General features: G+C 52.1%; 1 protein-coding gene across 1 annotated transcript in view; it reads right to left on the bottom strand.

Moving 5' to 3' along the window:
* Positions 1–21291, bottom strand: part of MYO18A (myosin XVIIIA) — a gene marked incomplete at its 3' end in the record, with an annotated part of 61020 nt that extends 39729 nt beyond the window's left edge. The window contains exons 1-2 of the mRNA XM_032848472.1: positions 21180–21291; positions 8679–9755 (exon numbers count right to left, since the gene is read on the bottom strand). Of these exons, the coding sequence (XP_032704363.1) occupies positions 8679–9677 (999 nt within the window). The remainder of the gene's footprint in view (positions 1–8678; positions 9756–21179) is intronic.
* Between the last annotated feature and the right edge of the window lie 5264 nt (positions 21292–26555).

The raw sequence follows: 26555 nt of genomic DNA, 5'->3' as shown, positions 1-26555 counted from the left end.
CGGGGGACGGGAGAGGCAGGACGAGGGCTCCCAGCAGGAAGAACCGACAGGGAGACGGTATCAGACCCTGGAAGGCGCTGCTGGGATCCGCAGACACATTCTCCATGATGAGATGGGGCTGGGCACGAAAGGGGGTGTCACAGAGAGTCATGACCATCTCATGCTGCCTGACAGTGCCGTCACTGCTTGGCCTCTAGCCCATGCCACCCTGGGCTGAGATCAATCCCTCTGAAGATGTCTTCTGTTCTGGGGAAAACACAGGCCTCCTGGTCACAGGGATGGAATCTTCAGCCTTTCTCCGCCACGGAACCCACAGGGTGACATGGGGCTGGCGCTCTCCACAGCCTCTGACATCCAACCTTGATTGCGCTAAGGTTCTGGGGCCACTTACATCTGGCCTTCCTACAGCCCAGAGCCATGTCCCCCACTGCCCACTCCATCTCCTAGCCCTCTTCTGCCCAGAACCAGGGGCAGCCTCCATCTTACCGCCAGGAAAAGGAGCCTAAGAGGCACCCTGTGAGAAACCTCCCTCCCTGTGGGTACCTTGTACCCACAGGGCCTGGCAGTGAGAGAAGCTGGGGAGGGAGAGAGGAAGTGAGTCAGCTCCTTGCAGAAATGGGAGTGGAAGGGAGGGGCCAGCGGAACTGAGATCAAGGGGCAAAGGGCACAGAGGCCGGAAAGGGTCACTCAGAGAGGGAACCAAGCCCTGGAGACATGATGGGGCCCATTGAGAGGTGACAGATAAGGGTGACAAGCTCTCCAGGGCCACCTCCTGCCCAGGCTGGGTAGCCCCCACAGGCCAGAGAACCTGGTCTGGCAGCCACAGCCCCACCTGAGGATGGAATCCAAGGTAGCTCCCCTTCCTGACTCACTCACGGAGGGAGGAAGTAAGGCTTGTGGGATATGGCCAGCCACGTTCTTTCCTCCCCAAGGGGGAGTTTCTGGTGCCCAAGGCCTCCAATTGCCTCTTCTGACCTCCAGGTTCTACCTGACCCAGTGGAGAAACAGATATTTGCATTTCCCGTGGAGGGTGGGAGTGGGGCCTTGGCTCCAAGAGCAGAGCAGGTGGGGTGGCCTAGCATGGACCCTGGCCCTGTCTGGCAGCCAACTGCCCATGTGGGAGCTGTCCCCAGGCTCCAGCTGGAATCTGTTGCTCTGACAGGGAAAAATCCTTGCTGTGAAAATTCCCAGCCTGCTGACATTCCAGCACACAGGCAGAGTGGGAAAAGCAGCCCAAGGAGAGAGGGAGCCATGAGCCCTGCTGGGCCACATCCTCCCCCCTCAGAGACCTGCAGCTAGGACGCCAAGGACATTGTTCCCAGGTCCCCTGGGCTGCATACTATATGACCCCTGTAAAACCCCAAATCTGCTACTCATCCAAGCCCAGTGCCTTTCCAAAAACACCAATGCAGGGCCAGGAGGCAGACCATCCTGCAACCTGCTCCTGGACGCCTAGAGTCCCTGTCTCCTCCATTCCTGTGGGGGTTGCTGAGTGCCCAGGGACAGAAGAAGTGGAGTCCGGGGGTGAAGGTGGGACAGGTACCATGGACAAGTCACCAAGGCAAGTCAGGGCGCGCGGGGCGGAGGCGGGGAAAGGGTTCTAGGAACCAAAATTGAGGTAAATGAGGAAAACCATGCAGAGAGAATGGGAAACCAGTTCCTGAGCACAGAACCATCTTCTTTCCTTCAACAAACATCCCACAACTTTCACGAAGCCCTTCAGCACTGGAGAAATGAAGTGACTAACGAATGACAATCTTGATGACTGTGATGAAGGAGAAGGAGGTGACCACTCAGAGGGTCAGGGAAGGCTTCCCTGAGGAAGTGACATTCAAACCAGGGCCAGCGCCTATGAGGGCAAGAGGATGGGCGAGGAAAAGCATGACATACATAAGGAACAGCAGGGACTCCACGGTAGAAGCCAATGAGAACTCTTTATTGCACACCCACCACCTGCGAGGCCCTCTGCCAGGCCTGTGCTCAACTTTCCCCCACAGTACACCCTAGGAAGCAAGAGCATGCAGCCCCCGTGGGACAGGAGAGACGTGTCTTCCATCAGAGGTGACGCTCTGGGGGGTCCCGCCACCCCAAAGTACCGCAGATGTCCATACTAACATGTCGGTAAGGGCCAAACGGGCCAGCATCCCAGTCCCTCTCCCAGCTCCCACCCGATGAAATCCCACCTGCTGCCTTGTGGGCTCGCTTCCTCTGGCTAAACTTCTGGAAAGACAGTCTCACTGTCCTGTAGCTCACAATCCACAGAGCAAGAGCAAGAATGGCCAATCACTCCTCGCTTCCCTCCCCTCCTGGAGGAGAGGCCAATAGGAGCCAAGAGGACATAGGCCTGGGCTGGCCGGTGGATTTATAAGGATACCCAGATACTGTGTTCCCCTGCCCTATACATCGCATTCATGAAGGGCAAGGAGCTGATATCCTAAATTCAACTACCGACAAGGGACTTTAAATCGCCTTGAAACCTTCGGCCACAGACTTATCCTTAACTGCTTGGTGATCTGGTATCCTCGTCTGTGAAATAAAGATGATTGCATGACCTACTGCAAAGGGTTGTTGAGCACTTTAAATGAGTTAGTACGTGTAAAACAGCTAGAGCGGTTCCTAACATAGAGTGAACACTGGCCACCATCCTCATCCCAGCTGTCCCCTCTCATGACCAGCCCCCAGGGCATTTCTGTTCTGGGGAATCTTTACCAGATCAGTTAACCACCACCTGGGAAGACGACCGTGCCATGCGCCGTCCGCCACTGGGACAAACACCCTACCTGCTTCCCTGCCTGCCCACCCCCCCCACCCCCCACCCCCCACTCCCTAGTCAGTGCAAAGCGGCCGGGCTGAGCGGTGCCGGGAGAAGAATGTTGCACCCTGATTCTGAGAAACCCATGGCGGGAGATCAATGCAGCCAGAGTGGGGACCCCAGTCTGAGGAAACAGTTTCCCAACCAAACTAGAGCCAACAGCTGAAAACATGAGCTTTGCTGACACTGTCCCCTGTATTTAACAGAACAGAAGCGGCTGCCAAACACCACGTGGGGCTCTGAACTGGGCTCTCCCCCAGCTCCTCCCTTCCCCCCCAACCAAACTGCACAGCAGGAGGTGGGGGGCCATGAAGACTCCACTCCTTCCCAGAGCCTATCTGGCACGGTGGGCACCCACAGTGCTACTGGAAGCCTGGGGCACGTCCATCTGCGCTGCTCAGGACTGACAGTGGAGGCTCCAGGCAGCCCCGGCAGGCCTGGGGGGTTGGGGGGAGCCCCCTCCCCAGCTGGGTCACTGGCCCCCTACCCCCACTGACACTACTCTCCACCAACAGGCAGGCGAGGAGAGCCCAGCAGCTCAGCGGTGTTGGGGTGGCGGGGAGCGCTGCTGGCAGGCAGACCGCGTGCTTGTGGTTTCTGGGAAACGCTGTAGCGATCTGCAGCATTTTTAAAATACTTGTGTTCCCACCCGCCACACGCCCCCCTTCACCCCACTCCTCACCCACCCCCAGTCTGGGTGTTTGCATATCTGGTATTTTCCAGAACCATTTCAACGTAAATAAGAGATTAGAAGGGAGCAGAGGACCGGGTGGCCAGGGGGTAGCAGCGTGGGCCCCGGGGAGGGGTGTGGCGGGGGTGGGGTCGTCTGGCCAGGGCTGGATGGGGCCAGTGTGGGCCACCTCAAACCGAGGCCCTGCCCCCACACCAGGGCTCCAAGAGGTGGCGAAAACAACCAATGACCATGACATGTACCCACACCCAGCTCAATGTGGCCTGGGCACTGTGCCCACCACCCACGGACTGGGTGGCCAGGGCACTCTGGGGCTGTAGTTCGTCTGGCAGCTTGTCGGGAAGAAGGCAGAATGTTTCTCTGAGAAAGAAAGAAGACCTAGCAGAATAGACATGAACCTGTCCACCAGGCTATCCTGTTGGTCCCATGCATCCCACTAATCCAGGACAGATAACCACCAAAATGCTCCCAAAGACCTTTCACCCATCAGCTCTCCAGCCACCTCATCACCAAAAGAACTGAGTTTGGGTTCTACTCTGAGGCCCCAAGCCAGAGCTCTCACATGGCAAGACTGATGACAGAAGTGCCTAAAGCTCTGGCAAAAAATGAAGAATTTTTTTGTTTCAAACAAGCAAACAAACAAACAAAAAAACCCCAAACCCCTCCAAGGATCATTTGGAGTGACTCTAGGAACAGAGGTGTTCTAGAACACTGAGCCCAGGCAGTACCAGGCAGCAACACCATGACCAGAAGCCCCAGGGACAGCCCGTTCACCTGGCAGACCTGGGCCAGAACAATTTTCTGTCTCCCCTTGGTACCCTCCTCCTGAAAGTCCCTGGGGGTCAGGGGACGAGGTTGGTGAGGCTCATACAGCTTCTGCCCAGGGGTTTAGGGCTTCCTGGCAGAGGGACCCCTGCTGTTCTCCCAGATGCAGGCAACCCCGACCCGCCAGTCACCTTTCAGGCCATTGCGTCCCATCAGTAGGCCTGAGATGCTGGAAAAATCTAGGGAGCACCCAGCATCCCAGCTCTTCCTTCAGCTGGGTGTTTCTGAGGACGGGGCTACTGGGAAAGGGTTGGAACAAAAGCATCATGAGTTCCCCTTAGAAAGAAAACCTTACCAGGAACAAAGACAGGAAAGCACATCAGGATGGGTTAATTAAGGAAGCAGCAAAATTACCTTCCCTTGATGGCTTCAGAAACCGGGCAGAGGGAAAGGTACTAACCATCATCCTAGGCATTTACTACCTCCCAAAATCTACAAAAGGTGGTTTACACATGTCTACGTAAGCAGGTGACTGGTTTACAGACATGAGAACCTCTTAAGGAACCTCGTAGCCCTAGAACCTTTGAGTAGAAACTCCACGGTCCAAGGGGAGAAGAAACCATATCACAGATCTCTGGGAAATGCCTGACAGCTCCATACAGAGCCAGAGGAAGCAGGCCTGACTGCAGGGGGCGGGTGCCTTGTTGGAAATCCCCACCTCCCCCCTCCCACCACAACTTCTGAATCTCAAGGAAGCAGCCCTTTCTGGGTGGAGCCCCCTTGGGGGCTAGCTCCCCTGGCTCTTGGTGGCAGAGGGACGACGACATCAGCTGGGGGTAAGCAGGTGGGCTTTTCTGAGCTCGGCAGAAACATCCTACACCCCTACTCCCTGCAATGGGCCTGCTGAGGCTACAAACAGAAGGGTACAGCTCTCCACCCTCCCGGGCCCTCGTCCTTCTCAGTGGGCCCTTGACTTTTGCACTCAGATTCATGGAGCAGGAGAAAAGAATTTTGATCCAGCTGGGGTTTTCAGATCCTTGTCTGTACCAACACTCTCTTTCATCTCGCCAGACTCGGGGAACAATTTAAGAGTAACTGATCCAAAACCAAATACCCTAAAACACTTTCCCTGAGGAGCCAAGGGAGGAACTCACATCTTCCTCCAAAGCTGACATCCCATTTGGCTCTCCTCTCCTCTCTCCCCCACACCAGTCAGTCATGTCCGAAATCTCTCTCCATCTCTACTGCTCTACCTAAGTGCGGGCCTCCATCCCACTAGGATGACAGTGACAGGGCCCTCACTATTTTCCCCATGGCTGCCCTTGCTACACCCAAAAGCATTCTCCATGAGTAGCCAGAGAGATTTTCTAAAATCTGTTCCCACCACTTCCTGATTAAAGAGCTTCTCGCCCTTCGGTTGAAGTTCACATTCCCTAGGCTGGTTCACAAGGGCCTTTGTGACCTGTCCCCTGCCTGCTGCTTCTGCTGCTTCTCTCAATCCTCATTCCCCATGCACTGTCCCCCAGCCTTATCCCCTCCAGATGTGTCATTCTCTCTCCAACCTCTAGCCCTTAGTATGTGTCTCTCACAGCCTTCCCCTTCCTCCTGCCTCCCCTGCATTCATCTCCCACCCAGATGGCAGCTCCCTGGGATCACTCCCAAGACTGGTCTTCCGGTCCCTCCTCTGTGCTCCTTGGGACCCCGTACTGGCGCCTGTTGGGGAGCTTCTCAAACAACACTGATATCCCCTGCTACTTGACCGTCTCTTCCGCTAGACCGTGAGTTCTGAGGGGCCTGGGGCTATGTGCGGCTTGCTGCTAGCTCCCCAGATCTAGCTCACCGTGGGTGCTCAGCACATGTCTGTTTAACGAGTGGAGGGGAAGACTAGATGGAAGGAGAAGAGCTGCTTGTCCCAGGCCTGCTAAGGGATCTCTATCAGGGCTCCATGTCTATCCCCCTGCTGTGGCTCACCCCTACTCCCAGTGGATCCTTGCTGGCAGCTACAGGGACACAAGGAGGTGTGAGCCAAGCATTCTTGTGAGAAGGAAACCCGAGGGGCTGTCTCTCCCTGGGGCCTTCTGAACAGGCCATGGAGAGGAGCCATGACGCCTGGTCTCCATCTGTGTGCAGAGAGAGAACAGATGGCCGGCCGGTTCCCTCGGAGCTCCCTGGGGACGGGCCATGTGTGGACACCGTTGATGGATGGCCTGACGGGCAGGGTGGCCGCCGGGAGCCGTCCTCGCGGGGCCAGAGTTGTCAGAGTACCCCACCCAGGAGCCTCGGGGAAGTGGGAAGACTCTTCTTGGCATGAAGCTGAGCTTAGAACGGCTGCCAAGGAAAGGAGCAGGAGTGGGAGGAAGAAGAGGAGACGGAGGAGGAGGAGAGCCACCGTGGTGGTCGCGGCACTCTCACACCAGCTCCGGGTCTGTCCCGGGAGGCCAGAAGGCTGGGCCCGCTCTGCTCCTCCCTGCAATGGCCTGAGTCCCCGCCACCTGCCAGGGAGGGACAGATGCAAGGCTTCCTCAGCCCTGTGCTTCTCACTGTCCTCTCCTCTCACATGGTTCTCAGAGACTCATGAGGTTGGAGTTTGCTGTGTGGCCCCTGCCGGATTCCCCTAGGCATCAGCCTGGGGAAGAAGTCCTCTAGGCACCGCTGGGCTTGCCCCCACGGGGGCTGAAGCAAGCCAGCATCTCAGGGATACCAGCTCCGGCAGTACTGGGGAATCTACCGGGGCCTCCGAAGCTGAAACACCCCCTTCTCCAGGGATGGCGGAGCAGCCGCTCATTGGGAAGGGAGAGCGGCTGAGAAATACGAGATGCCAAGATGATCCCTAGGCCATAAAGAGAAAACAAAATAGCATCTGGGATGCCAGGCCCAGGGCCCCACAGAGGCCTGTGCTGTGGTTCAGCAGGGAACTGGCAACAAACCCCCCAGGGGATTCATTCTTGAAGAAGAAAATTCCATCTGTTAAAAATAACGTCAGCCTGGGAGAAAGTAGACAGACACGGCGACATGGTATGGGCTCTGGTTCTAGGATAAAGCCCGCTTCCGCCACACTGTGGTTCCCTGAGCTCGGTCTAGTCCGGTGACTGGCACACAGTACGTGCTCTGTGTGATTTTCTGGAATGAATGAGTCCAGGTCGTTCCCTGGTTCCCACACCAGGCTCCCTCCCACTCACTACCCCTTCCTGACTGGCAAAACTGCCTGAGCTCTGCTGGGCCCAGGATAAAGGAAGGTCTGGAACCCACCTTCAGTGCTTCCTGCCAGACTCTGACTCTGCCGTTCCCAGGCCCTCCAGGCCCTCCATGCTGCTCAGCTGAGCTGCCATCTGAATATCTGCTTCCCCTCCCGGGGAGAAAGCTCGCATTAGGACTCTGGCTGCTTCCTTAGCGTTTCCTCCTACTTCTGACTTTGACCCATCTGGCTGGTCACTTAGTGCTGACAGGTCCTGGCACTGGACCAGATCTGGGCAATCCTAAAGCCCACAGCTGGGAGACAGGGATGGCCAGAGGCCAACCTGTCCTTCCCGTTCTGTCTCCAGTGGAACATTCCAAACTGATACATAGCCACTCTATTGAAAGACCCCTGGGGTTAGAGATCACTGTCCCCGTGGAGACCCTCTCATACATAGACTAAATCTTTTCTGCTCCTGTGGGCAGGAGCCCACTGCTGTTTTGTGTGGGCCAAATAAAGGCTGGGGTCTCGGGGACACTCAGATCATACTATTTTTGTGGGCTTGATACCTGTTATGTTTCTGGGGTGTTTTCTTCCTCTAGGAGAGGTAACAAAGACTCTTAGAACCCGGGTGATCTGTATAAATCAGGTCCAGTCACTCTCCTGCTTCAAACCCCACAATGGTCCCATTTCATTGGGACAAAAATCTAAACTCCTATCATGACTTACAAGGTCCTTCATGATCTGGCTCCTGCTTGTCTCTGCAACCTACCTCCTATTCAGCTCCTCATTCAAGGGCAAGAGAGGCCTGAAGTCATCTTACCCAAGAGCTCGCAGAACAGCTGCACAGCCTAGATGTTCCAAGACAGCCCTGATTTGAAATAAGTCATCTTTTTCTTTCAAGTCTAATGCCCAAAGATGGGACTCCTCTCTTTTTGTCCAGATGCCGGGCTGGACTAGCAGTCCAGACTATCTCTCATCTGAAGTGACCCATGTGAGCCTCCGTGCCCTGATTTAGGGCTCAGGAAACAAGGTGCCCAAAGCCTTCACCCTTGTCTCCTGAAGCCTATATCCCCATAGACCACCCTGTGCTAAGGTTATCCCACCCTGCAGGCCAGGTAAGTTGTCGCTGGGGCCAAGAAGTGGCACAACTTCACAGCTCCTGGGTACCAGTCATCCACCCAAGTACAGTTCCCAATCCTGGCTCCGGCCCAGCTGCACAGGGGGACACTCACATCAGCTGGCTCCCTGCGCAGTCCGTCACCGCTCCGCAGCCAGCTCCGGCTCAGCTCGCTGAGCTCCGGGATGGGTTGCACCTTGAGCCGCACGCTGTCCCCAGACTGCCGGATCATCTCCACGATCTCGTCCCTGGACTTGCTCTCCACGTTGTGACCGTTAATCTCCACCAACCGGTCACCCGGCACCAACCCCAAGGCCAGGTCCTTGGTGCCCGCGCCGGGCTCAGCGAAGTGAACCACCCTCCGGTAGACCTGGCCCTCGGGGCCCCGATCCAGCATGGTCGTGCGGCGCAGGGAGAAGCCAAAGTCTCCAGTGGGCCTCCGCTGTAGCTCCAGCTCCCGGAGGGCGGGCGGGGGCAAGGGCACCACGGGGGGCAAGCGCAGGTCAGCCGGGAACCTTTTCGTCACCAGCTCTGGGACCCGTGACCGGGGCCCTGGCCGAGTGAGGCCAGAGCCAGGATGTTGCACCAGCTGTCCCTCGAGGGTCCTCACCTCCACCTGCGGGGATGGGGCAGCAGAGTGTTCCGAAGGGGTGGAGGTCTCTGAGGCGCTCTCATCCCGGCTCCGCTGGGAGAAGGAGAAGCGCTTGACGATCATCTGTGAGTTCTGCTTGGCCAGGGAGCCGAACTTGGCCGCCCGCTGCAGCACCGAGCCCCGGAAGCTGCCTTCCTCCCCCTTGAGGTCATCGCTTGAGCTGGCGGTGCTCAGGTGGCCCGAGTCCAGGATGACACTGCCCCTGTTGCTGTCGGAGTCGATGTCCGTCAGGTGCAGGTCGGAGCCGCTGGCCACCTTGATGGGGATGGGGTTGGAGATTTCCAAGCGTGTCTTGGACTCACGTTTGGAGGAGCGGTTCAGGTTGAAGAAGCCACGACGCAGGCTCATCTCCTCGAGGCTCCTCAGCTCCGCCGCCGACATCCGCTCCTTCTTCTCCTTCTTCTCCTTCTTCTCCTTCCGCCCACCATCTTTGTCCTTATCTTTCTTCATTAGGTTAAACATGGTGGGGTGTTGCTTTGGGGAAGCAGCCCCGGAGGATTACGGGTGCTTAGCACAGGGCCCTTGTACCCCACCTTGCTGCTGCAAACAGAAGTAGAGAGAAAGAGAGAGACATTATTCGCGCAGAGCCTCTTCCTGTGTCTCTAGTCCAGACAAGGCGAACTAACGAGAGCGGGCTCACTGTGCCAGGTGCTTGGCTTGATACAATACCGTCTCTGTTAAGTTAATCCTCACAGCACTGCTACGGGAAGGTCTGCGATTACCCCCATTTTACAAATAAGGAAACTTGAGGTTTTGATAAGGGTTGTAAAAATGCAGACTCCAGAGCCTGTCATCGCCTTTCATTCCTGATAGGTGTGCACCGAGGTGGCTCCCGGAGCTCGGACCTCCTGGCAGGACGGTGCCATCAAGCCGACCTGAGGCCTGACTCAAGATTCAACACAAAGGAAGAAGGAAAGGGACACAAAAGCTGCCTTAGCCACTACCTGACAGAGAAGCTCAGAGCACCAACCCTTATTTTGTGATTTCCAGCTGCCGGGCGTGTGACCCACACTCTCATTTGAGCCTTGCAGCCTCCCCGCAAGGCAGGTGTCCTTATCTCTACAAATGAGAAAACAGGGTGCAGAAAATTAAGTATATGTTAGCTGTCACCCGGCTAGTTGGCAGCAAATACTGTTTTTTCTCTGGGCCCGTGGCGCCCCGAGTGAAGCAGGGAGGGAAGGGGAAGTTCCAGACTGGACAGAGGACAGACAGTTGAGAGGTGGGGGGTTGGGTCTGCTGGATAAACAGGATTCTGAAAAACTCATATCCTTTTCCCCAGACCAACAACTAAATATAGCCTTGGGAAGAAAGTTGTGGCAGCCCAAGAGACAAGCCAGCTTGGGGACACCTGCACCCACGGCGGGCACCCGACTGAGGACAGGACTGAGAAAGACCTGGTGGGGGTGGAGTTGCAAGCTAGGGAACACATTCTAACCAGCCGGGAACGAGGAGTAGAAGTAGGCCATACCATCTAATTAGAAATTAAGTGCAATTTTTTTCTTTCTCCAAGAAGGCCTCCCCCTCCGAGTTCCAGACACATGACCAACGAGCTCACTTCTTCCAGCAATGACCTTCTGTGAGGCCTGGGAGAGGCCTTTCCTGTCTGCATACCCCACCACCACCACCAAGCAAGGCCCTCCAGGCTCCCCAACCTATTGAGAGGGACCCCTAGCCCTGATACAATGCCTAGGGGAACATCAAGGGCAGGAACTCCCAAGGGTCCTGGTGGCTCTGGCGAATTGCCTCCTCCACGCCCAGCACCCTGACCCATGAGGTTCCTGAGAGATCGATGTATCCTTCCCAGAGCAGCGCTCATCACAGAAATATGATTCAAGTCCCAGGTGTGACTTAAAATTTCCTAGCAGCCACACTAAAAAAGGTAAGAAGAAACAGGTGAAACTAGCTTTAATGATATACTTTCATATAAATATATCCAAGATAGTGTCATGTAATCTACATGAAAATTATTGAGAGGGGAGCCTGGGTGGCTCAGTGGGTTAAAGCCTCTGCCTTCAGCTCGGGTCACGATCCCAGGGTCCTCGGATCGAGCCCCGCATCAGGCTCTCTGCTCAGCAGGGAGTCTGCTTCCTCCTCTCTCTCTGCCTGCTTCTCTGCCTACTTGTGATCTCTGTCTGCCAAATAAATAAATAAAATCTTTAAAAAAAAATTATTGAGATATTTTACATTCTCTTTTCCATAAGAAGGCTGCAATGTCCCATGTGATTTCTACACTCAGAGCACATCTTAATTCAGAATAACTATATTTCAAGTATTCAACAGCTACTGGCTATTGAACTGGGCAGTGAATTCTAGAAAAATCTTTAATTGTAGAGCATATCCAAAGAGGTGGGGAATCTGGCCCAGTTATTAGCTCCCTGTGGGCCTAACAGGCACCCCTTGCCCCCCTGACCTATTTCTACCTAGTAGAACAAAGTTCCCGCTGGACTTTTTGGTTCAAAATGCTCCATACACACAGTACCTGGGAGAGGAAGACAGGAAGTCTGGGGTCCCGGAAGTGCGAAGCCAGGGGCAGCCCTGTCCAGCTGAGTCTAGGCTGATTTGGGGTTGGGGGGGAGGCTACCCTCTTCAGGGCTCTATTTTGACCTGGGGAGTCTCTCTCTCTTTTCTCCTGAATACTGATGGGGTGGGGCACAGACCTACCATATAACAGAACGTAGGATCTTCTGGTGGTCACTGCCTCCACCCAACACTACCTACACTGTCTTAAAAGACTGATTTAGGGGCGCCTGGGTGGCTCAGTTGGTAAAGCATCCGACCCTTGATTTCGGCTCAGGTCATGATCTCAGGGTTGTGGGAAGGAGTCCCGTGTCAGGTTCCAGGCTCAGCATGGAGATTGCTTAAAATTTTCTTTCTTCCTCTCCCTCTACCTACCCAACCCCCACGCTCGCACTCTCTCTCTCTCTAAAAAAAGGACTGATTTAGAAGATGGCTCCAAAGGCACCCATTTGGGAAATGAAGAAAGAAACCCACCTTGGGGACTGGAAGGGGACAAATGTGTCCGCTGGCCTCAGGTTCAGCCCAACCATGAGAACCCAACTGCCTACCCACACTATCCCAGCAAGACACCTCTTTTGGTCTTCAATTCTTACTCTGTAATCCTTACCCAATCTTGACTCTCTGCTGGGTGGGGACTAGACATCTAAGCAGTATCAACGGACAACAGGCCCCAGAATTCTAGAATCTTTGGGCTGGAAAGGTCCCTGAGAAGTAATTTCATGGAAATCCCTGTCTTGGCAAAAGCTTGCCCCTCACTGCCATTGTGATGGATAGGAACCACACACAGTCAGCCCTAGAGCAGCAGCATGGGGGCGGCGGTAGCCGCTGGCCAGGAAGGTTAGCAGCTTTGCTATCTAGGCCCAGATCTGCCAACAGATCACTAGGGGACCTTCAGCCTGTCACTTTGCTCAAGGCCGGACAGGATGACCTAGGTCTCTTCTAGCTCGAAAATTTCAACTATCTAAGTCTCTTGTGGACACAGGTTGTTTATTAACTTGCTGCCGAAGTTACCCCTCTCATCCCAAACCTGGAGCCTCTGGAGACTGAGTCCATTTCAGGCCTCCCCTCAGCACCCCTGTCCTGCCAAAGTCATGCACACGGCTCCCAAGGTACCCCTTACTCACTGTCATCCCCACAGCTGCCTGGCTGTGGCCTAGGTTTTCTCCTGCGCTACCTGTCTAGAGCCCCCTGCGACCTCCCTGTCCAGGGTCAGACCCCTGGTACAGGTACTGCTACTCCTCTGTTCCTTGGAGCCCACTCTGCTGGACCCTGGGGCTCTGTCACCTTCTTGTAGACCTTGGACTTTTCAGCATCTCTTGTCCCTGGGCCCAAAGACTCTAGCAGGGATGACATCAGCACCTTCCCGTTCTTCATTCTGGGCTCCCCTTCATCTCTTACCCTGTCCCACGAAGGGAACCTTACAGTTTTCTGACCTCCTTCTCTGGCTTTTCCCCCTGAGCCTATTCCAGGGGGCCTTTCCTAATTTTACGTGGAGGAAAGGTATGCATATAAGTTAGGGTCTGTACCTACATCATTGTGACCCCTCTGCTCCCCAAATCACCGCAAAGTACAATCCACTTGGTCAACTCAGAGGCCTCAGTATGTTAGGACAGAAAGTGTCTTGAGGGGGGCGCCTGGGTGTCTCAGTGGGTTAAAGCCTCTGCCTTCGGCTTGGGTCATGGTCCCAGGGTCCTGGGATCCAGCCCCGCATCAGGCTCTCTGCCCAGCACAGAGCCTGCTTCCCTTCCTCTCCTCTCTCTGCCTGCCTTTCTGCCTACTTGTGATCTCCGTCTGTCAAATAAATAAATAAAACCTTAAAAAAAAAAAAAGAAAGAAAGCATCTTGAGGGCAAGGACCATTTGACTCCAATATGCACCGACCAGTTCATCAACCAGAGAAATGATTTACATATTCATACAATGGAATACTACACAGCAAGCAAAAGGAAGCAATCACTGATCCACACAATAGGGATGAATCTCAAAAACAGGGGGTCAAATGACAGCAAAATAAGGCTTTGACAACAGAGTACATACTAGTATGGTACTATTAATACGAAGTTCTAGTACAGATGTCCCTGACTTACAATGGTTCGACTTAACCAATTTTTTGACTTGATGCTACGCATGTGTGAAAGCAATTTGCACTCAGTAAAACTCATTCTTCACATTTTGAATTTGGATCTTGTCCTGATGTAGCGATATGCAGTGAGAGGTTCCCTAGGGATGCTGGGGAGTGGCAGCAAGATGCAACTCCCAGGCAGCCATGTGATCACAAGGGTAAACAACTGATACACTGACAACCATTCTGTACCCGTGCTGTACCATTCTGTCTTCACTTTCAGCACAGTGTGCAAGCAATTACATGAGATAGTCAATACTGGATCATAACATAGGCTTTGTGCTAGATGATTCAGCCCAATTGTAGCCTGATGAAGGTGTTCTGAGCACATTTCAGGGAGGCTAGGCTAACCTATGTTTGGTAGGTTAGGTGGATTAAATGCATTCTCGACTTACAGTATTTTCGAGTTACGATGGGTTTATCAGGAAGGAGGTAAAGCCACTGTAAGCCACAGATGTGGATAGATAAAAATAAGCTATGGTGAAAAAAAAATCAGAACACTGATTACCTCTGGATGCTGAGGAAGGGGGTAGGGGTGGGAATTGCCTGGAAAAGGGCATGAGGGAACTTTCTGGAGTGATGTTCATATTACCTTAATTATCTTGATAGGGATTTGGATTGACAGGTGTATACGTTTGCCAACAGTTATCAAATAGCATGCAAAAGATCTGTGCATTTCAGGGACGCCTGGGTGGCTGAATCGGTTAAGCGTCTGCCTTCGGCTCAGGTCATGATCCCAGGATTCTGGGATGGAGCCCCACTTCCAGCATCCTGCTCAGCAGAGAGCCTGCTTCTCCCGCTCCTTCTCTCTGCTGCTCTACTTGTGCTCTGTATCTCTCTGTCAAATAAATAAATAAAAATCTTGAAAAAAAAAAGATTTGTGCATCTCACTATGTGAAGTATTCACTCAAAAGAAAAAGGAACTGTAAACAAATACGGAAGTCTGCTTAATGATATGTATACTAAAGTATTTGAGGCAAGATATGCTGGTCTGGGTGGTTCCATTGGTTAAGTGTCTGACTCTTGATTTTGGCTCAGGTCATGATCTCAGGATTGTGGGATGGAGCCCTCTGTCCAGGTCATGTCCCTGGTCCAGTGTGGAGCCTGCTTGAGATTTTTCTCTCTCCCTCTGCCTCTCCCCTGCCTCAAAAAATAAATTCAATAAATAAAGATAAGTGAAACTCGTGAAAGGCTTCAGATGTCAGGTAGCAAACCTAGGACCAAATCCAGGGTAATAGCTATGCAATTTTGGGAAAGCCACTTCACACCTTTGTGCCTCTGTTTTCATTTGTAAAATGGGGTAATAACAGCACCTACCACATAGGGCATGGGAACTGAATGAAATTGGTCTATAAGCCCTCCAGATAACCCCAGCCCAGAGCAGGCCCTCGAGAACAGTACCCAATCACAGCAGGGCACATTTTTATCATCTAAATGGGATGACAAACAGCATAAGGTCCACAAAGTGTGCACCTCAGCCCAAGTGTGGCTAGAATAAATCCACACATAAACCTTAATGCTGGGCAGAACCTTTGTATATGGAAAAAAGTACAGCCCAAAGAGGTGAAGGCAATCCCGTGAGCACATGGCCAAGCCAGATCACACTGGTTCAAGTCCAGAGGGCCCAGGTAACTACTGCCAAGACTAAATACAGGCAATTCGTAGCTGTTGAAATACGAATGGCCAACAGACACAAACAGATTTTTCAGCCTCAGTCCTATCTGCACACACATGAAAGAACACAGAGGTATACTGCTGTTCACTTAATAGTTTAGTAAAAACCACCATTATTAGTAACATCAATCAAATAGAAGATAGGAAGCAGGGTAGCTCATGTGTGTTGTTGGCAGTATAAATTGGTGTAGGGAGGGCAAATTGGTGGTATCTGTGAAAATATTTTAATGTACATATTCTAGGCAATTCCACATACAGGACCTCAACAGATATGTTCACACAAGAAACATGGCTCATCTTTGCATCATTGTTTGCAATTGTAAAATTCTGTCAATATAAAGGTCCGTCACTGGAGGAAGAGCTAAATTATAGAACTGGGCAGTTATTAAAAAAGAACGAAGGAGGGGCACCTGGGTGGTTCAGTCGTTAGGCACCTGCCTTCTGCTCAGGTCATGATCCCAGGGTCCTGGGTTTGAGCCCCGCATCAGGCTCCCTGCTTGGCAGGAAGCCTGCTTCTCCCTCTCCCACTCTCCCTGCTTATGTCTCTCACTTGTGTCTCTGTCAAATAAATAAATAAAATCTTTTAAAAAAATTAAAAAAAAAAGAATGAAGGAGATCTGTACACACCCACCTGGAAAGACTCAATACTATACTGTTAAGTGAAAAAACCCAAGTTGTCAGATAATATTTAATTTTTAAAATCATATATTTTTAAAACTATGTTTATGTGTGCACATATATGCATGTGCATTATGTATGTATGTGCATTATGTATTATGTATATGCAATATTTGCATATGCATAGAAAAATGTATGCTTTCGGGAAGAGACAGATTTTAGAAGAGTCAAAGCAGATTTGTGTTTCATCTGTATTGTTCTATTTTTTTACAATGAGAATATTTAGCTAGTGTGTGTGTGTGTGTGTGTGTGTGTGTGTGTGTATCTAGGCCTAGGGACTTTAGATAGTGGGATTATATATAACATTTCTTCTACTTTTCTGTATGCTCTTTATTTCCTACAGAAAAAAATTATATTTATATTAAATTGTATCATGTAATATAATGTTATATATAAATCTATCATAAATATGTATCATATGTACCCATATATATAATATCCATTACATAATTTTATCTGGGGTTTTCGTGCAGTTGGAGCAAACAGGGAATACCACTTTAGCTTTTTATCTAATAGACTTCCTAGGAATTAAACCTTTTCCCAGAATATGTTAATTTTGCTATTTTTAAAGATTAAAAAGGACAGAAAACGAAAAAAAGAAAAGCTTGACAATCCATTTAGCGTGAGAACTGTGAACCAAGTTTGCAATGGGCAGGTTCAAGGCTTGCCATCTCATGCCTTGGAAAAGTTTCAGTGACTTGGGGGACTTGGTTAAAATAGATCTCACTGGTGTCTTGTGGCTTTAAGAGGGGACAGATTTAAATGGGTCACCCTGCAGCTGGCAAAGTAGAAACCCCAGGAAATGGAAACTATAACGTTAGAATCCCAAGACCAGGCGCCCAGACTTGGCTGCTGTGGGTGGACACTAAAAAGGGTCAGTCCCCCACACCCCACTCCCAGACCACACTCATAAATAAATACAAAGGAAATACTTTCCCAAGAGAGCCGGCCTCTCTCCCTTGGCCTCTGACCTCCCTAAGCGGCCGTTTCCTACAGCCCAGAGGCCTTTTTCGGCGCCAGCTCCACAAGGAGGATTGCAAAGACGACCCGGCGGGGCTCGCGCGGCACCTGACCCGCCCCGGCGGCGGGGGAGGGCGAGTGGGGGGCCGCCTCAACCGAGTAGCGCAGGGTGACACCGGCCGCTGCCACCGAGCCTCTTCCCGACGGGTCGCGCTAAGAGCTCCGCAGCACCCCGTGACTCACTGCCAGATCACACGGAGCTTATCTGGCTCCAGGTGTGCTCGCTCCGACTGCACGCTTCTCACATGACATCAGCCCGCCCGCTGGCTCCGGCTCCCGCTCCCTCGGAACCCGCGGCGCCGAGCATTTCCAGGCAGCCGCAGGCCCGCGGTGCCTCCCGCCGCGATACCGTCTCCCCCGGAACGCAGGGATCCCGCAGGCCCCGGGAGGAACGACAGCGGGAGACGTGCCAGCGGCGCGGCCAAGTGCCCCGCTGCTCCTCTAGGGGCACCTCCTCGGCTCCCCGCGGGGTTTTCCGCAGCCGGCTGGGCGCTGAACTCAGGGAACATTACTCCCCCCCTCCCTTCTGTGTGACCTTGAGCAAGTCCTTTCCCCTCTGTAGCCCTCAGCTATTTCAACTATAAAATCTCCGTGGGCCTGAGACTTCAGATTTGGCCGCAAGCGTTGCCTTTGCTGGAGACATACTCTGTTCAACTCTAAATTGCAAAGGTTCTAATCCTGCTCTGCCTGTGCTTGCTGTGTGACCTTGAGCCCATCCTCCAACATCTCTGAATCTCCGAGAATAATATAAAGAATCCCTTGTAAGTGATGGTAAAGTGCCTGGCAGAGAGAAAGGGCCCTGCGCCCTGTAAAAACTTCAGTCCACAGTTTAAAGTCCTGCCTGACTGTAAGCTCTTTGAACCATCAAGGGAATATGGATAATTTACAAGCCACACAGGTCCCACCTCAAGGAAAAGGAGGTGGGGAGAGGAGTGGAGGCTTTCCAGTTCTGCTCCCCACCCCTCCTAACCCTAACCTATGGTGACAGGGGTGGGGGCAGAGTGAGCAGATCCTCAAACACCCACGAGCCTGACCCAAAGTAGAACTTCAAAGCTCCATCAAACCCCCCAGCCCCAGTCCTGGGGGAACCACTCTCACACCCTTGAACCTTTAAACTACGCCAGGCTAGAGCCCCTCAGCTTTACCCACCACACCCAGGAGAGGCCTGGGACGAGACCTGGGGCCCAGAGCCACCAGCAGGACCCGGCTCACCGGACCTGGGTGATGGAGGTCCAGTCCATGGTGTCCACTTCAGGTGAGGGGTGTCTGGTGGCGGGGGGGAGGGTGTGGGGGGGAGTACAGACCTCAGGTTTGAAGGAACCAGAACCGCCCTGCTGCTCTGGAGACCTGTGACACACCAAGTGTGGATCAAGGTTTCCTGAATTCCAGCAACTCCCTGCTCCACCCGAGCTGGGTGGATTCTCCTTTTCACGCTAGCCTCACTTCTGCCCCACCCAGTCCACCTTCGGGGACCTGCCTCTGGGGGACCCTGGAGGTTTCAGGCCCAATTTCTTTCTTTCTTTTTTTTTTTTTTTAAGATTTTATTTATTTATTTGACAGAGATCACAAGTAGGCAGAGAGGCAGGCAGAGAGAGAGGAAGAAGCAGGCTCCCTGCTGAGCAGAGATCCCGATGTGGGCCTCGATCCCAGGACCCTGGGATCATGACCTGAGCCGAAGGCAGAGGCTTTAACCCACTGAGCCACCCAGGTGCCCCTCAGGCCCAATTTCTGAAGATACATGCACCCCTTCATGAGCAGCCTGGAGTTGGGCCGGTGAAGGGGGCTCCAGGCTCCAGGCTGGCTTCCCTGGGCTGCCAGGGAGTGAGGCTGAGGGACCGGGCAGGAAAGTCAGGAAGGGCACAATCCACAGTGAGGGCTTCTGAGGAGAGCCTGGGGCACCCGAGAAAGCCTTCAGGCACACACCCTGGCACCTGAGCCAGGCCTGGAGAGCGTAAACAAACTAGATTCTCAGAGCTGCCAGGCACCAGGTCATCAACGGTTCAAAGTTCAAAGCTTTCAAAGGAAGTGACCACCAGCACTCGATCCCACCCACCCCCACCTGCGACCCTTCTCATTGTCCTAACCCTCCAACACAATAGCTTCCCCTGTCACCTTCCTGGAATCGAGGCCCCTGCCCCAGCACACCAATGTCCCCAACCCCAAATGGACAAGCACACCCCAGGCTATATATAATTAGCCATGTCCAGCAACCAGGAGGATGTTTCCTGGAAAGCCCTCATCACAAAAGGACAGAGGGGAAGCTGAGGAGGTGGCAGGCCACTGACAAAGAGCCAGTGAGGTCTGTCAGGAAGCCAGAGACCTCAGGAGAGCAACTTTCAATATCCCCAAATAGAAAGTAGCTTCTGAACCAAAAGGGTGGGGAAAGTTAGACAAGGCCTGGCCCATTGCCATGACAACAGGAAACCAACCTGCCCAAGAAAAGGGCTTCAGATCTCATAAGCACATGGAAAGGCAGCCTGACAGCCTGGATTCAACGTCTGGCTAAAGCGATCTCACTCTTTACCTGCTGGTTGACCTTCCCTCCCTTCCAGCACAGACCCACTGCATGCTTACTTCCGACAGTTCAGTGTCCTTGGGGGGATTTACAAGGCCTCCTCAGCACTACACATGCCAGGTACTCCAAAGACAAATGAGCCCACACAAACCAGCCTGAATCACTGGCCAGGTGAAGGGGGGGAGGGAATCTGATTCCATAATTTGGGGGGTCCATCTGAGGGCAGGAAGGCACTAGGCGGGAGAGCCCCTCCCAGGAAGCATTGTCCTGGGGCCTCTCTACACAAACACAAACCAAGGGGACACTGCCAAACACATGCCCCATGGGCCGAGTGACCAGGCAAAAGGAGCACCACTTAAAAAACATACTGTCCGCCTTCCTCCAACCCCATCCTCCTCCCGCCCCTTCATTCTGGGTGGCAGCCTTTCTAACTAATCAGCAGGACACATGTGCCTTGCAAAAGGGTGACATCCCCATTTCCCCCCTCCCTTCCCCCAACAAAGCCCCATGTGTGGTATGTCCCTGCAGGCCTTATCTCAGCCAGGAACATGACCCACTCCTCACCATGCTTGGTACCAAGCAGCACCCGTTCCCCACCCCAACACGGGGGTGGGGAGCAGCTAACCTTGCCACCTCCCCTTCCCATTGGCGAAACAACTGGCATGACAGGTTAGCAGGGCGGGGCGTCCGGGCAGTCGCTCCCAGAGGCCTGGGGCAGGCTGTCCGACCTTCCCACACACACCCCACCCCTTTGCAGGGAAAGGTGAGGTGAGCAACCAGACACCCAGGCACGGGGGACAGCCAGCACTCCCTAGTCTCCAAAGCCTACCATTCACTCACCCCATCTTCTATCCCCGGGGAGGGGGTCTGGGGAAGCGGGGTCTCCATTGTTTTGCCAGCTGTCTAGCAGCTGCTCCTTTGAGAGGGAGCCCGCAGTCGGCCTGGCAGTGAAAGGGTGAAGGCCGCTGGGAGGGATAAAGGGCTCGGTGGAGGTGCTCGCCTTCCCCGCTGCTTCGCTCAGAGCCTCCCTCGCTCGCTCGGTCTGGGGGGCCTGGGCCTGCCCCCGAGAAGCCCCCTATCCCGGAGGCTGCAGCCTCCACCGGGCAGCTCCGGGCCACCTGGGCTCCCCCAAGCCCTCAATTCCGCCCCCCCCAACCCGAGGGCCACCCTGCCCTGCCTCCGCGCGCCCCGGAGCCGACCAAAAGGGCCAGAGCTCCCCTCCCCGCCCCTCCCGGTCGGTTCCCCGTTCCTGGGCGCCGAGCCCCGCCGCGCAGCCGGGGACCGGAGCCGGGAGTCCGGGCCGCCGCTTCCAGGGGACAGTGGGGGAGGAGGAGCCGGCGGGCCCCGCCGCCCGCCCGCCTTCCCGGCCCGAGCCCGCCCCGCCGCCCCACCGGGTCCGGGCCGTCCCCGAGCGGCCGCCCCCGCCGCACCGTGCTCACCTGCCGCCGGAGCCCGCCCGGCAGGCAGCAGAAGCGGAGACGCGGCATCCAGCGGCCCCGGCCCGGTCCGGGCTGGAGCGCAGCGCGGCGCAGCGCAGCGCCGCCCCCCGCCGCCGCGCGAGCCGAACCGAAAGGGAGCTCCCTGCTGGCGGCTCCGGGGATAAACGCCCGGCCTTCTTGGCAGCGGCTGGGCGCGCCTCAAGGACGGGCCATGTGGGCACCGGGCGCTGCTCCGGGAGCCCTCTGTCCGCGTTCGAGAGGCCCCGCCTGGAGCTCCTGCGTGCACGGGGCACCAGAGGCCGCTGGGCACGCCCAGGGCAGGCACCGTGCCCTCCTGGAGAGAACAAGTTCCTCCCATGGCCGCCGCTGGACCCGTGTCCAGGAGGGTGCTGCCCTGGGCAGTGCTGTCCGGAGGAAGCATTTATTTGAGTCTTGCTGGTCGCATCTTCCCAGGGTGGCTCTGCAGAGATGGACATAGGGCGCTGCTGGATGGTGCTACATGGCTCAGTCCAAAGCAGGCACTGCCGGCATGTCCACGGTGGCCCAGGCAGAATGTACTCCCCAAGGCTGACACGGGCTTGTGGTTAGCTTGGTCCGAGAGAGCCCTGACTCAAGTGGGGCTGCCTGAGGGGTATACCAGGGCCCAGGAGACAGCCCTCAGGGGCACTCACTTAGCCCCCAAACCAGTCCAACAATGCTAAGATTAATGCCTTTCATAAGCTTTTTGGAATGAGGTCGCCGGGGTCTGTCATGTCCTGCTAAACATTCAGTGACATGCTCTACCCGCCAAAGAGGGATTTCAGACGTCCTGGGAGAGGCGAGACGGGTTTAGAGAGCAGGCCTCCAAGTTAGGCGCTATGTCTTGAGTTTGGAGGGAACTGAGAACTTCTGCAGACTAGGGTGGCCCAACCTGACAGATCAGGGAAGGTTGGAGCAAGGGGGGCTCAGGAGCAAAGATGTGAGTCAGAGCCTGGATATCCTGAGGAATAGACCACACCCAGGATGTGCATTTTGGGTCAAGGAAGAGCAGGCCACCCCAACTCAATTAAACAAACTTTCACTGAGAGGCTGCCCAGTGCAGCACCCAGGGGTCTGGGGGACACTGAGAAATCAGACATGGAGCCTCTCGGCAGAACTCACATAGAAGCGACCTGTGACTGTATGTAGGGTACACCAGAGGAGTAAGCAGGGTACAGGCTGTCTGTCATCCCTAGGATGAAATAGCCCTCCAGTGGTTGGCTGGTTAGCCTGGAGGAATGAACTAAAGCTTCTCTGAGAACATGATATTGAGTGAAACCTTGGACTGGGCTGGACAATGCTACCATTACTGCTTCCTGAGTACCTACTATGTGCTAGGAACCATCTGTGTTCCTCACAAAAAAACTATGACAAAGAGGCTGTTAATGTAGATAGGGATTGAATGTATGGACTCTGGTGTCAGGTTACGTGGGTTCAGATCCCTGTCAAGTACTCCCTGTGTTGCCCTGGGTGACTGATAAAAACCACTCTGTGCCTCAGTTTGCTCATCTGAGCAATGGGGATAAATAAGGCAGAGCCTCAAAGTCGATTTTGAAATTTAAATGAGTTTAGTCTTTGTTCTCTAGTCCTCTAGTCTTAGTCTCTAGTTCCAGTTGCTGGAACAACTGGCTATCCACAGGCAAGAAAATGAATCTAGACACAGACTTTACAGCTTTTACAATAATTAAAATGGATCATAGGCCTAAATGTAAAGCACAAAACTTTAAAACTGCTAGAAAGTAACGTAGGTGAGAACCCAGATGACCTTTATTTTTTAATTTACTTTTAATTCCAGTGTATGTACATACAATGTTCTGTTTAGTTTTGGGTGTATAATATAGTGATTCAATAATTCTGTACATTACTCGGTGCTTATCATGATAAGGGTACTCTTAATCCCCTTCACCTATCCCCGCCCAACCCCACGCTCTGGCAACCATCAGTTTGTTCTCTACAGTTAAGTGTCTCTTTCTTGGTTTGTCTCTTTTTTCTTTGTTTGCTTTGTTCCTTAAATTCCACATATGATTGAAATCATATGGTATTTGTCTTATTCAGGCTGATTTATTTCACTTACCATTGTACTCTCTAGCTCCAATATGTTGTTGCAAATGGCAAATTTTAATTTTTTTTGATGGCTGAATAATATTCCATTGTATATACAGACCATCTCTTTTTCATCCATTCATCTATCCATGGACACTTGGCTGCTTGCATAGTTTGGCTATTGTAGATAACGCCCCAATACACACAGGGTTCCATATATCTTTTCAAATTAGTGATTTCATATTCTTTGGGTAAAGACCCAGTAGTGGAATTAATGGTTCATACACTAATTCTGTCTTCAATTTTTTGAGGAACCACCATACTGTTTTCCACAGTAGCCACACCAGTTTACACTCCCACCAATAGTGCACGAGCATTCCTTTTTCTCCACATCCTCTCCAACACTTGTTGTTTCTTGTGTTTTTTATTTTAGCTGTTCTGGCAGTTGTGAGGTGACATCTCATTGTGGTTTTGATCTGCATTTTCCTGATGATGAGTGATGTTGAGCGACTTTTCATGTGCCTGCCGGCCATCTGTATGTGTTCTTTGGGGAAATGCCTATTCATATCTTCTTCCAAATTTTGAATTGGATTATATGTTTTTTTTGGTGTTGAGTTGCATTAAGTTCTTTATACATTTTGGATACTAAGCCTTTACTGAATATGTCATTTGCAAATATCTTCTCCCATTCTGTAGGTTGCTTTTTAGTTTTGTTGATTGTTTCCTTCACTGTGCATAAGCTTTTTATTTTGATGTAGTCCCAGTAGTCTATTTTTGCTTTTGTTTCCCTTGCCTCAGGAGACACATCTAGAAAAATGTTGCTACAGCTGATATTATGGTGATGAGTTTTACATACAACACCAAAGGCATGATTCATGAAACAAAAAATTGATAAGCTGAACTTTTTTTTTTTTTTTAAGATTTTATTTATTTATTTGACAGAGAGAGAGACAGCAAGAGAGGGAACACAAGCAGGAGGAGTGGGAGAGGGAGTAGCAGGCTTCCTGCCAAGCAAGGAGCCTGATACAGGGCTTGATTCCAGGACCCTGAGATCATGACCTGAGCTGAAGGGAGATGCTCAACTGACTGAGCCATCCAGGTGCCCTGATAAGCTGAACTTCTTAAAAATTAAAAACTTCTGCTCTGAAAAAGACAATATTAAGAGATCACGAGCCACAGACTGGGAGAGAATATTTGTAAAAAGACTCATCTGAGGAGGCACCTGGGTGGCTCAGTAGGTCAAACCTCTGCTTTGGTCTCAGGTCATGATCTCAGGGTCCTGGCATTGAGCCCCGCATCGGGCACCCTGCTCAGCGGGGAGCCTGTTCCCCACCCCCCACCTGCCTGCCTCTCTGCCTACTTGTGATCTCTGTCTGTCAAATTAAAAAAAAAAAAAAGACTCATCTGATAAAGGACTATTATCCAAAATATCTGAAGAACTCTTAAAACTCAACAATAAAATAATCCTATTTAAAAATGGGCCAAAGGGGTGCCTGGGTGGCTCAGTGGGTTAAGCCTCTACCTTCAGCTCAGGTCATGATCTCAGGGTCCTGGGATCGAGCCCCGCATTGGGCTCTCTGCTCAGCAGGGAGTCGGCTTTCCCCTCCCTCTCTCTGCCTGCCTCTCTGCCTACTTGTGATCTCTCTCTCTGTCAAATAAATAAATAAAATTAAAAAAAAAAATACCTGGGCTCCTTCTCTCTTTCCAGATTTAAAAATGAAATAAAAAAATAAAAATGGGCCAAAGACTTGAATAGACACCTCACCAAAGAAGGCACACAGATGGCAAATAAGCATTTGAAAAGATGCTGTATGTGAGATGTCATAAGAAAATGCAAATTAAGACAACAGTGAGATTCCACTACACGCCCATTAGAATGGCCAAAACCCAGAATACTGACAAAACCAAGCACTCTCAGGAGGTCTGCATCAGGAAGTTCTCTTCATTGCTGTCGGGAATGCAGAACAGTGCAGGTCACTGTGGAAGACAGTGTGGCAGTTTCCTACAAAATGAAACACATTCTTACCATATGATCCAGCAATTGCTCTTCTTATTATTTACCCAAATGAATTGAAAACTTATATCCACACAAAAACCTGCACACAGATGTTTGTAAAAGCTTTATTCAAAATGGCCAAAATAGATAGGCAACCAAGATATCCTTCAATATCTGAATGGATATACTGTGGTAGATCCAGACAAGGGAATATAATTCAGCACTAAGAAGAAATGAGCTATCAAGCCATGAAAAGACAAGGAGGAACCTTAAATACCTATTGTTAAATGAAAGAAGCCAATCTGAAAAGGCTAGATACTGTATGAGTCCAACTCTATGACGTCATGGAAAAGGCGAAACTATGGATGGAACCTCGCATCGGAGCCTACTTCTCCCTCTCCCACTTTCCCTGCTTGTGCGCTCTCTCTGTCAAATAAATAAATAAAATCTTTAAAAAAAAAAGTTTCTTGGGGTGCCTGCTCAGATGGTTAAGTGTCTGCCTTCAGCTCAGGTCATGATCTCCGGGTCCTGGATTGAGCCCCATATTGGGCTCACAGCTCAGCAGGAAGCCTGCTTCTCCCTCTGCCTCTGTGTCTCCCCCTGCTTGTGTGCTCTCTCTGTCTAATGAAGAAATAAAGTCTTTAAAAATACAAAGTTTCTTATGAGCACTGGGTCATATGCATAGAATCAGGAAATTCTACCCTTGAAACTAATAATACAGTCTATGTTAACTAAATTGAATTTAAATAAAAAATTAAAAAATACAAAAATAAAATAAAATAATAAAGTTTCTTTTAAAAAATATTTTGTTTATTTATTTGACACAGAGAGAGAGAGAGGCAGAGAGAGAGGGAACACAAGCAGGGGGAGTGGGAAAAGGAGAAGCAGGCTTCCTGCTGAGCATGGAGCCTGATGCAGGGCTCCATCCCAGGACCCTGGAATCATGACCTAAGCCCAAGGCAGATGCTTAATGACTGAGCCACCAGGTGACACCCAAAAATAAAGTTTCGTAAGTTTGAAAGAATTAAATGAATTAGCATAGAAAAAGAACAGCGCCCAGCACATAGTAAGCATTCTGCAACTGTTAGCTTTACTCTCACATCTTTCCTCATTCATAACTATGAAAACTTAAGCACAGATGGATTTGTGACTCTCTACACTCTCTTGAGTGGCAGAGTCAGGATTCAAACTGAGCTCCCCAGGGCTCCAAAGCCCGTGTCCTTCCCTCCACTACAGGACAGGGAATGAATAGCATATTAACATGTTTATTTATGTGTGTCCCCATCTAGGGAACTCCTGGGGTCGCACCCAGTGAGGGT

This window comes from Lontra canadensis, unplaced genomic scaffold (assembly GCF_010015895.1).
Source record: "Lontra canadensis isolate GAN:19392208 unplaced genomic scaffold, GSC_riverotter_1.0 scaffold204, whole genome shotgun sequence".
In the NCBI taxonomy this organism is placed as follows: Eukaryota; Metazoa; Chordata; class Mammalia; order Carnivora; family Mustelidae; genus Lontra; species Lontra canadensis.
This window is presented reverse-complemented; position numbering and strand designations above follow the sequence as displayed.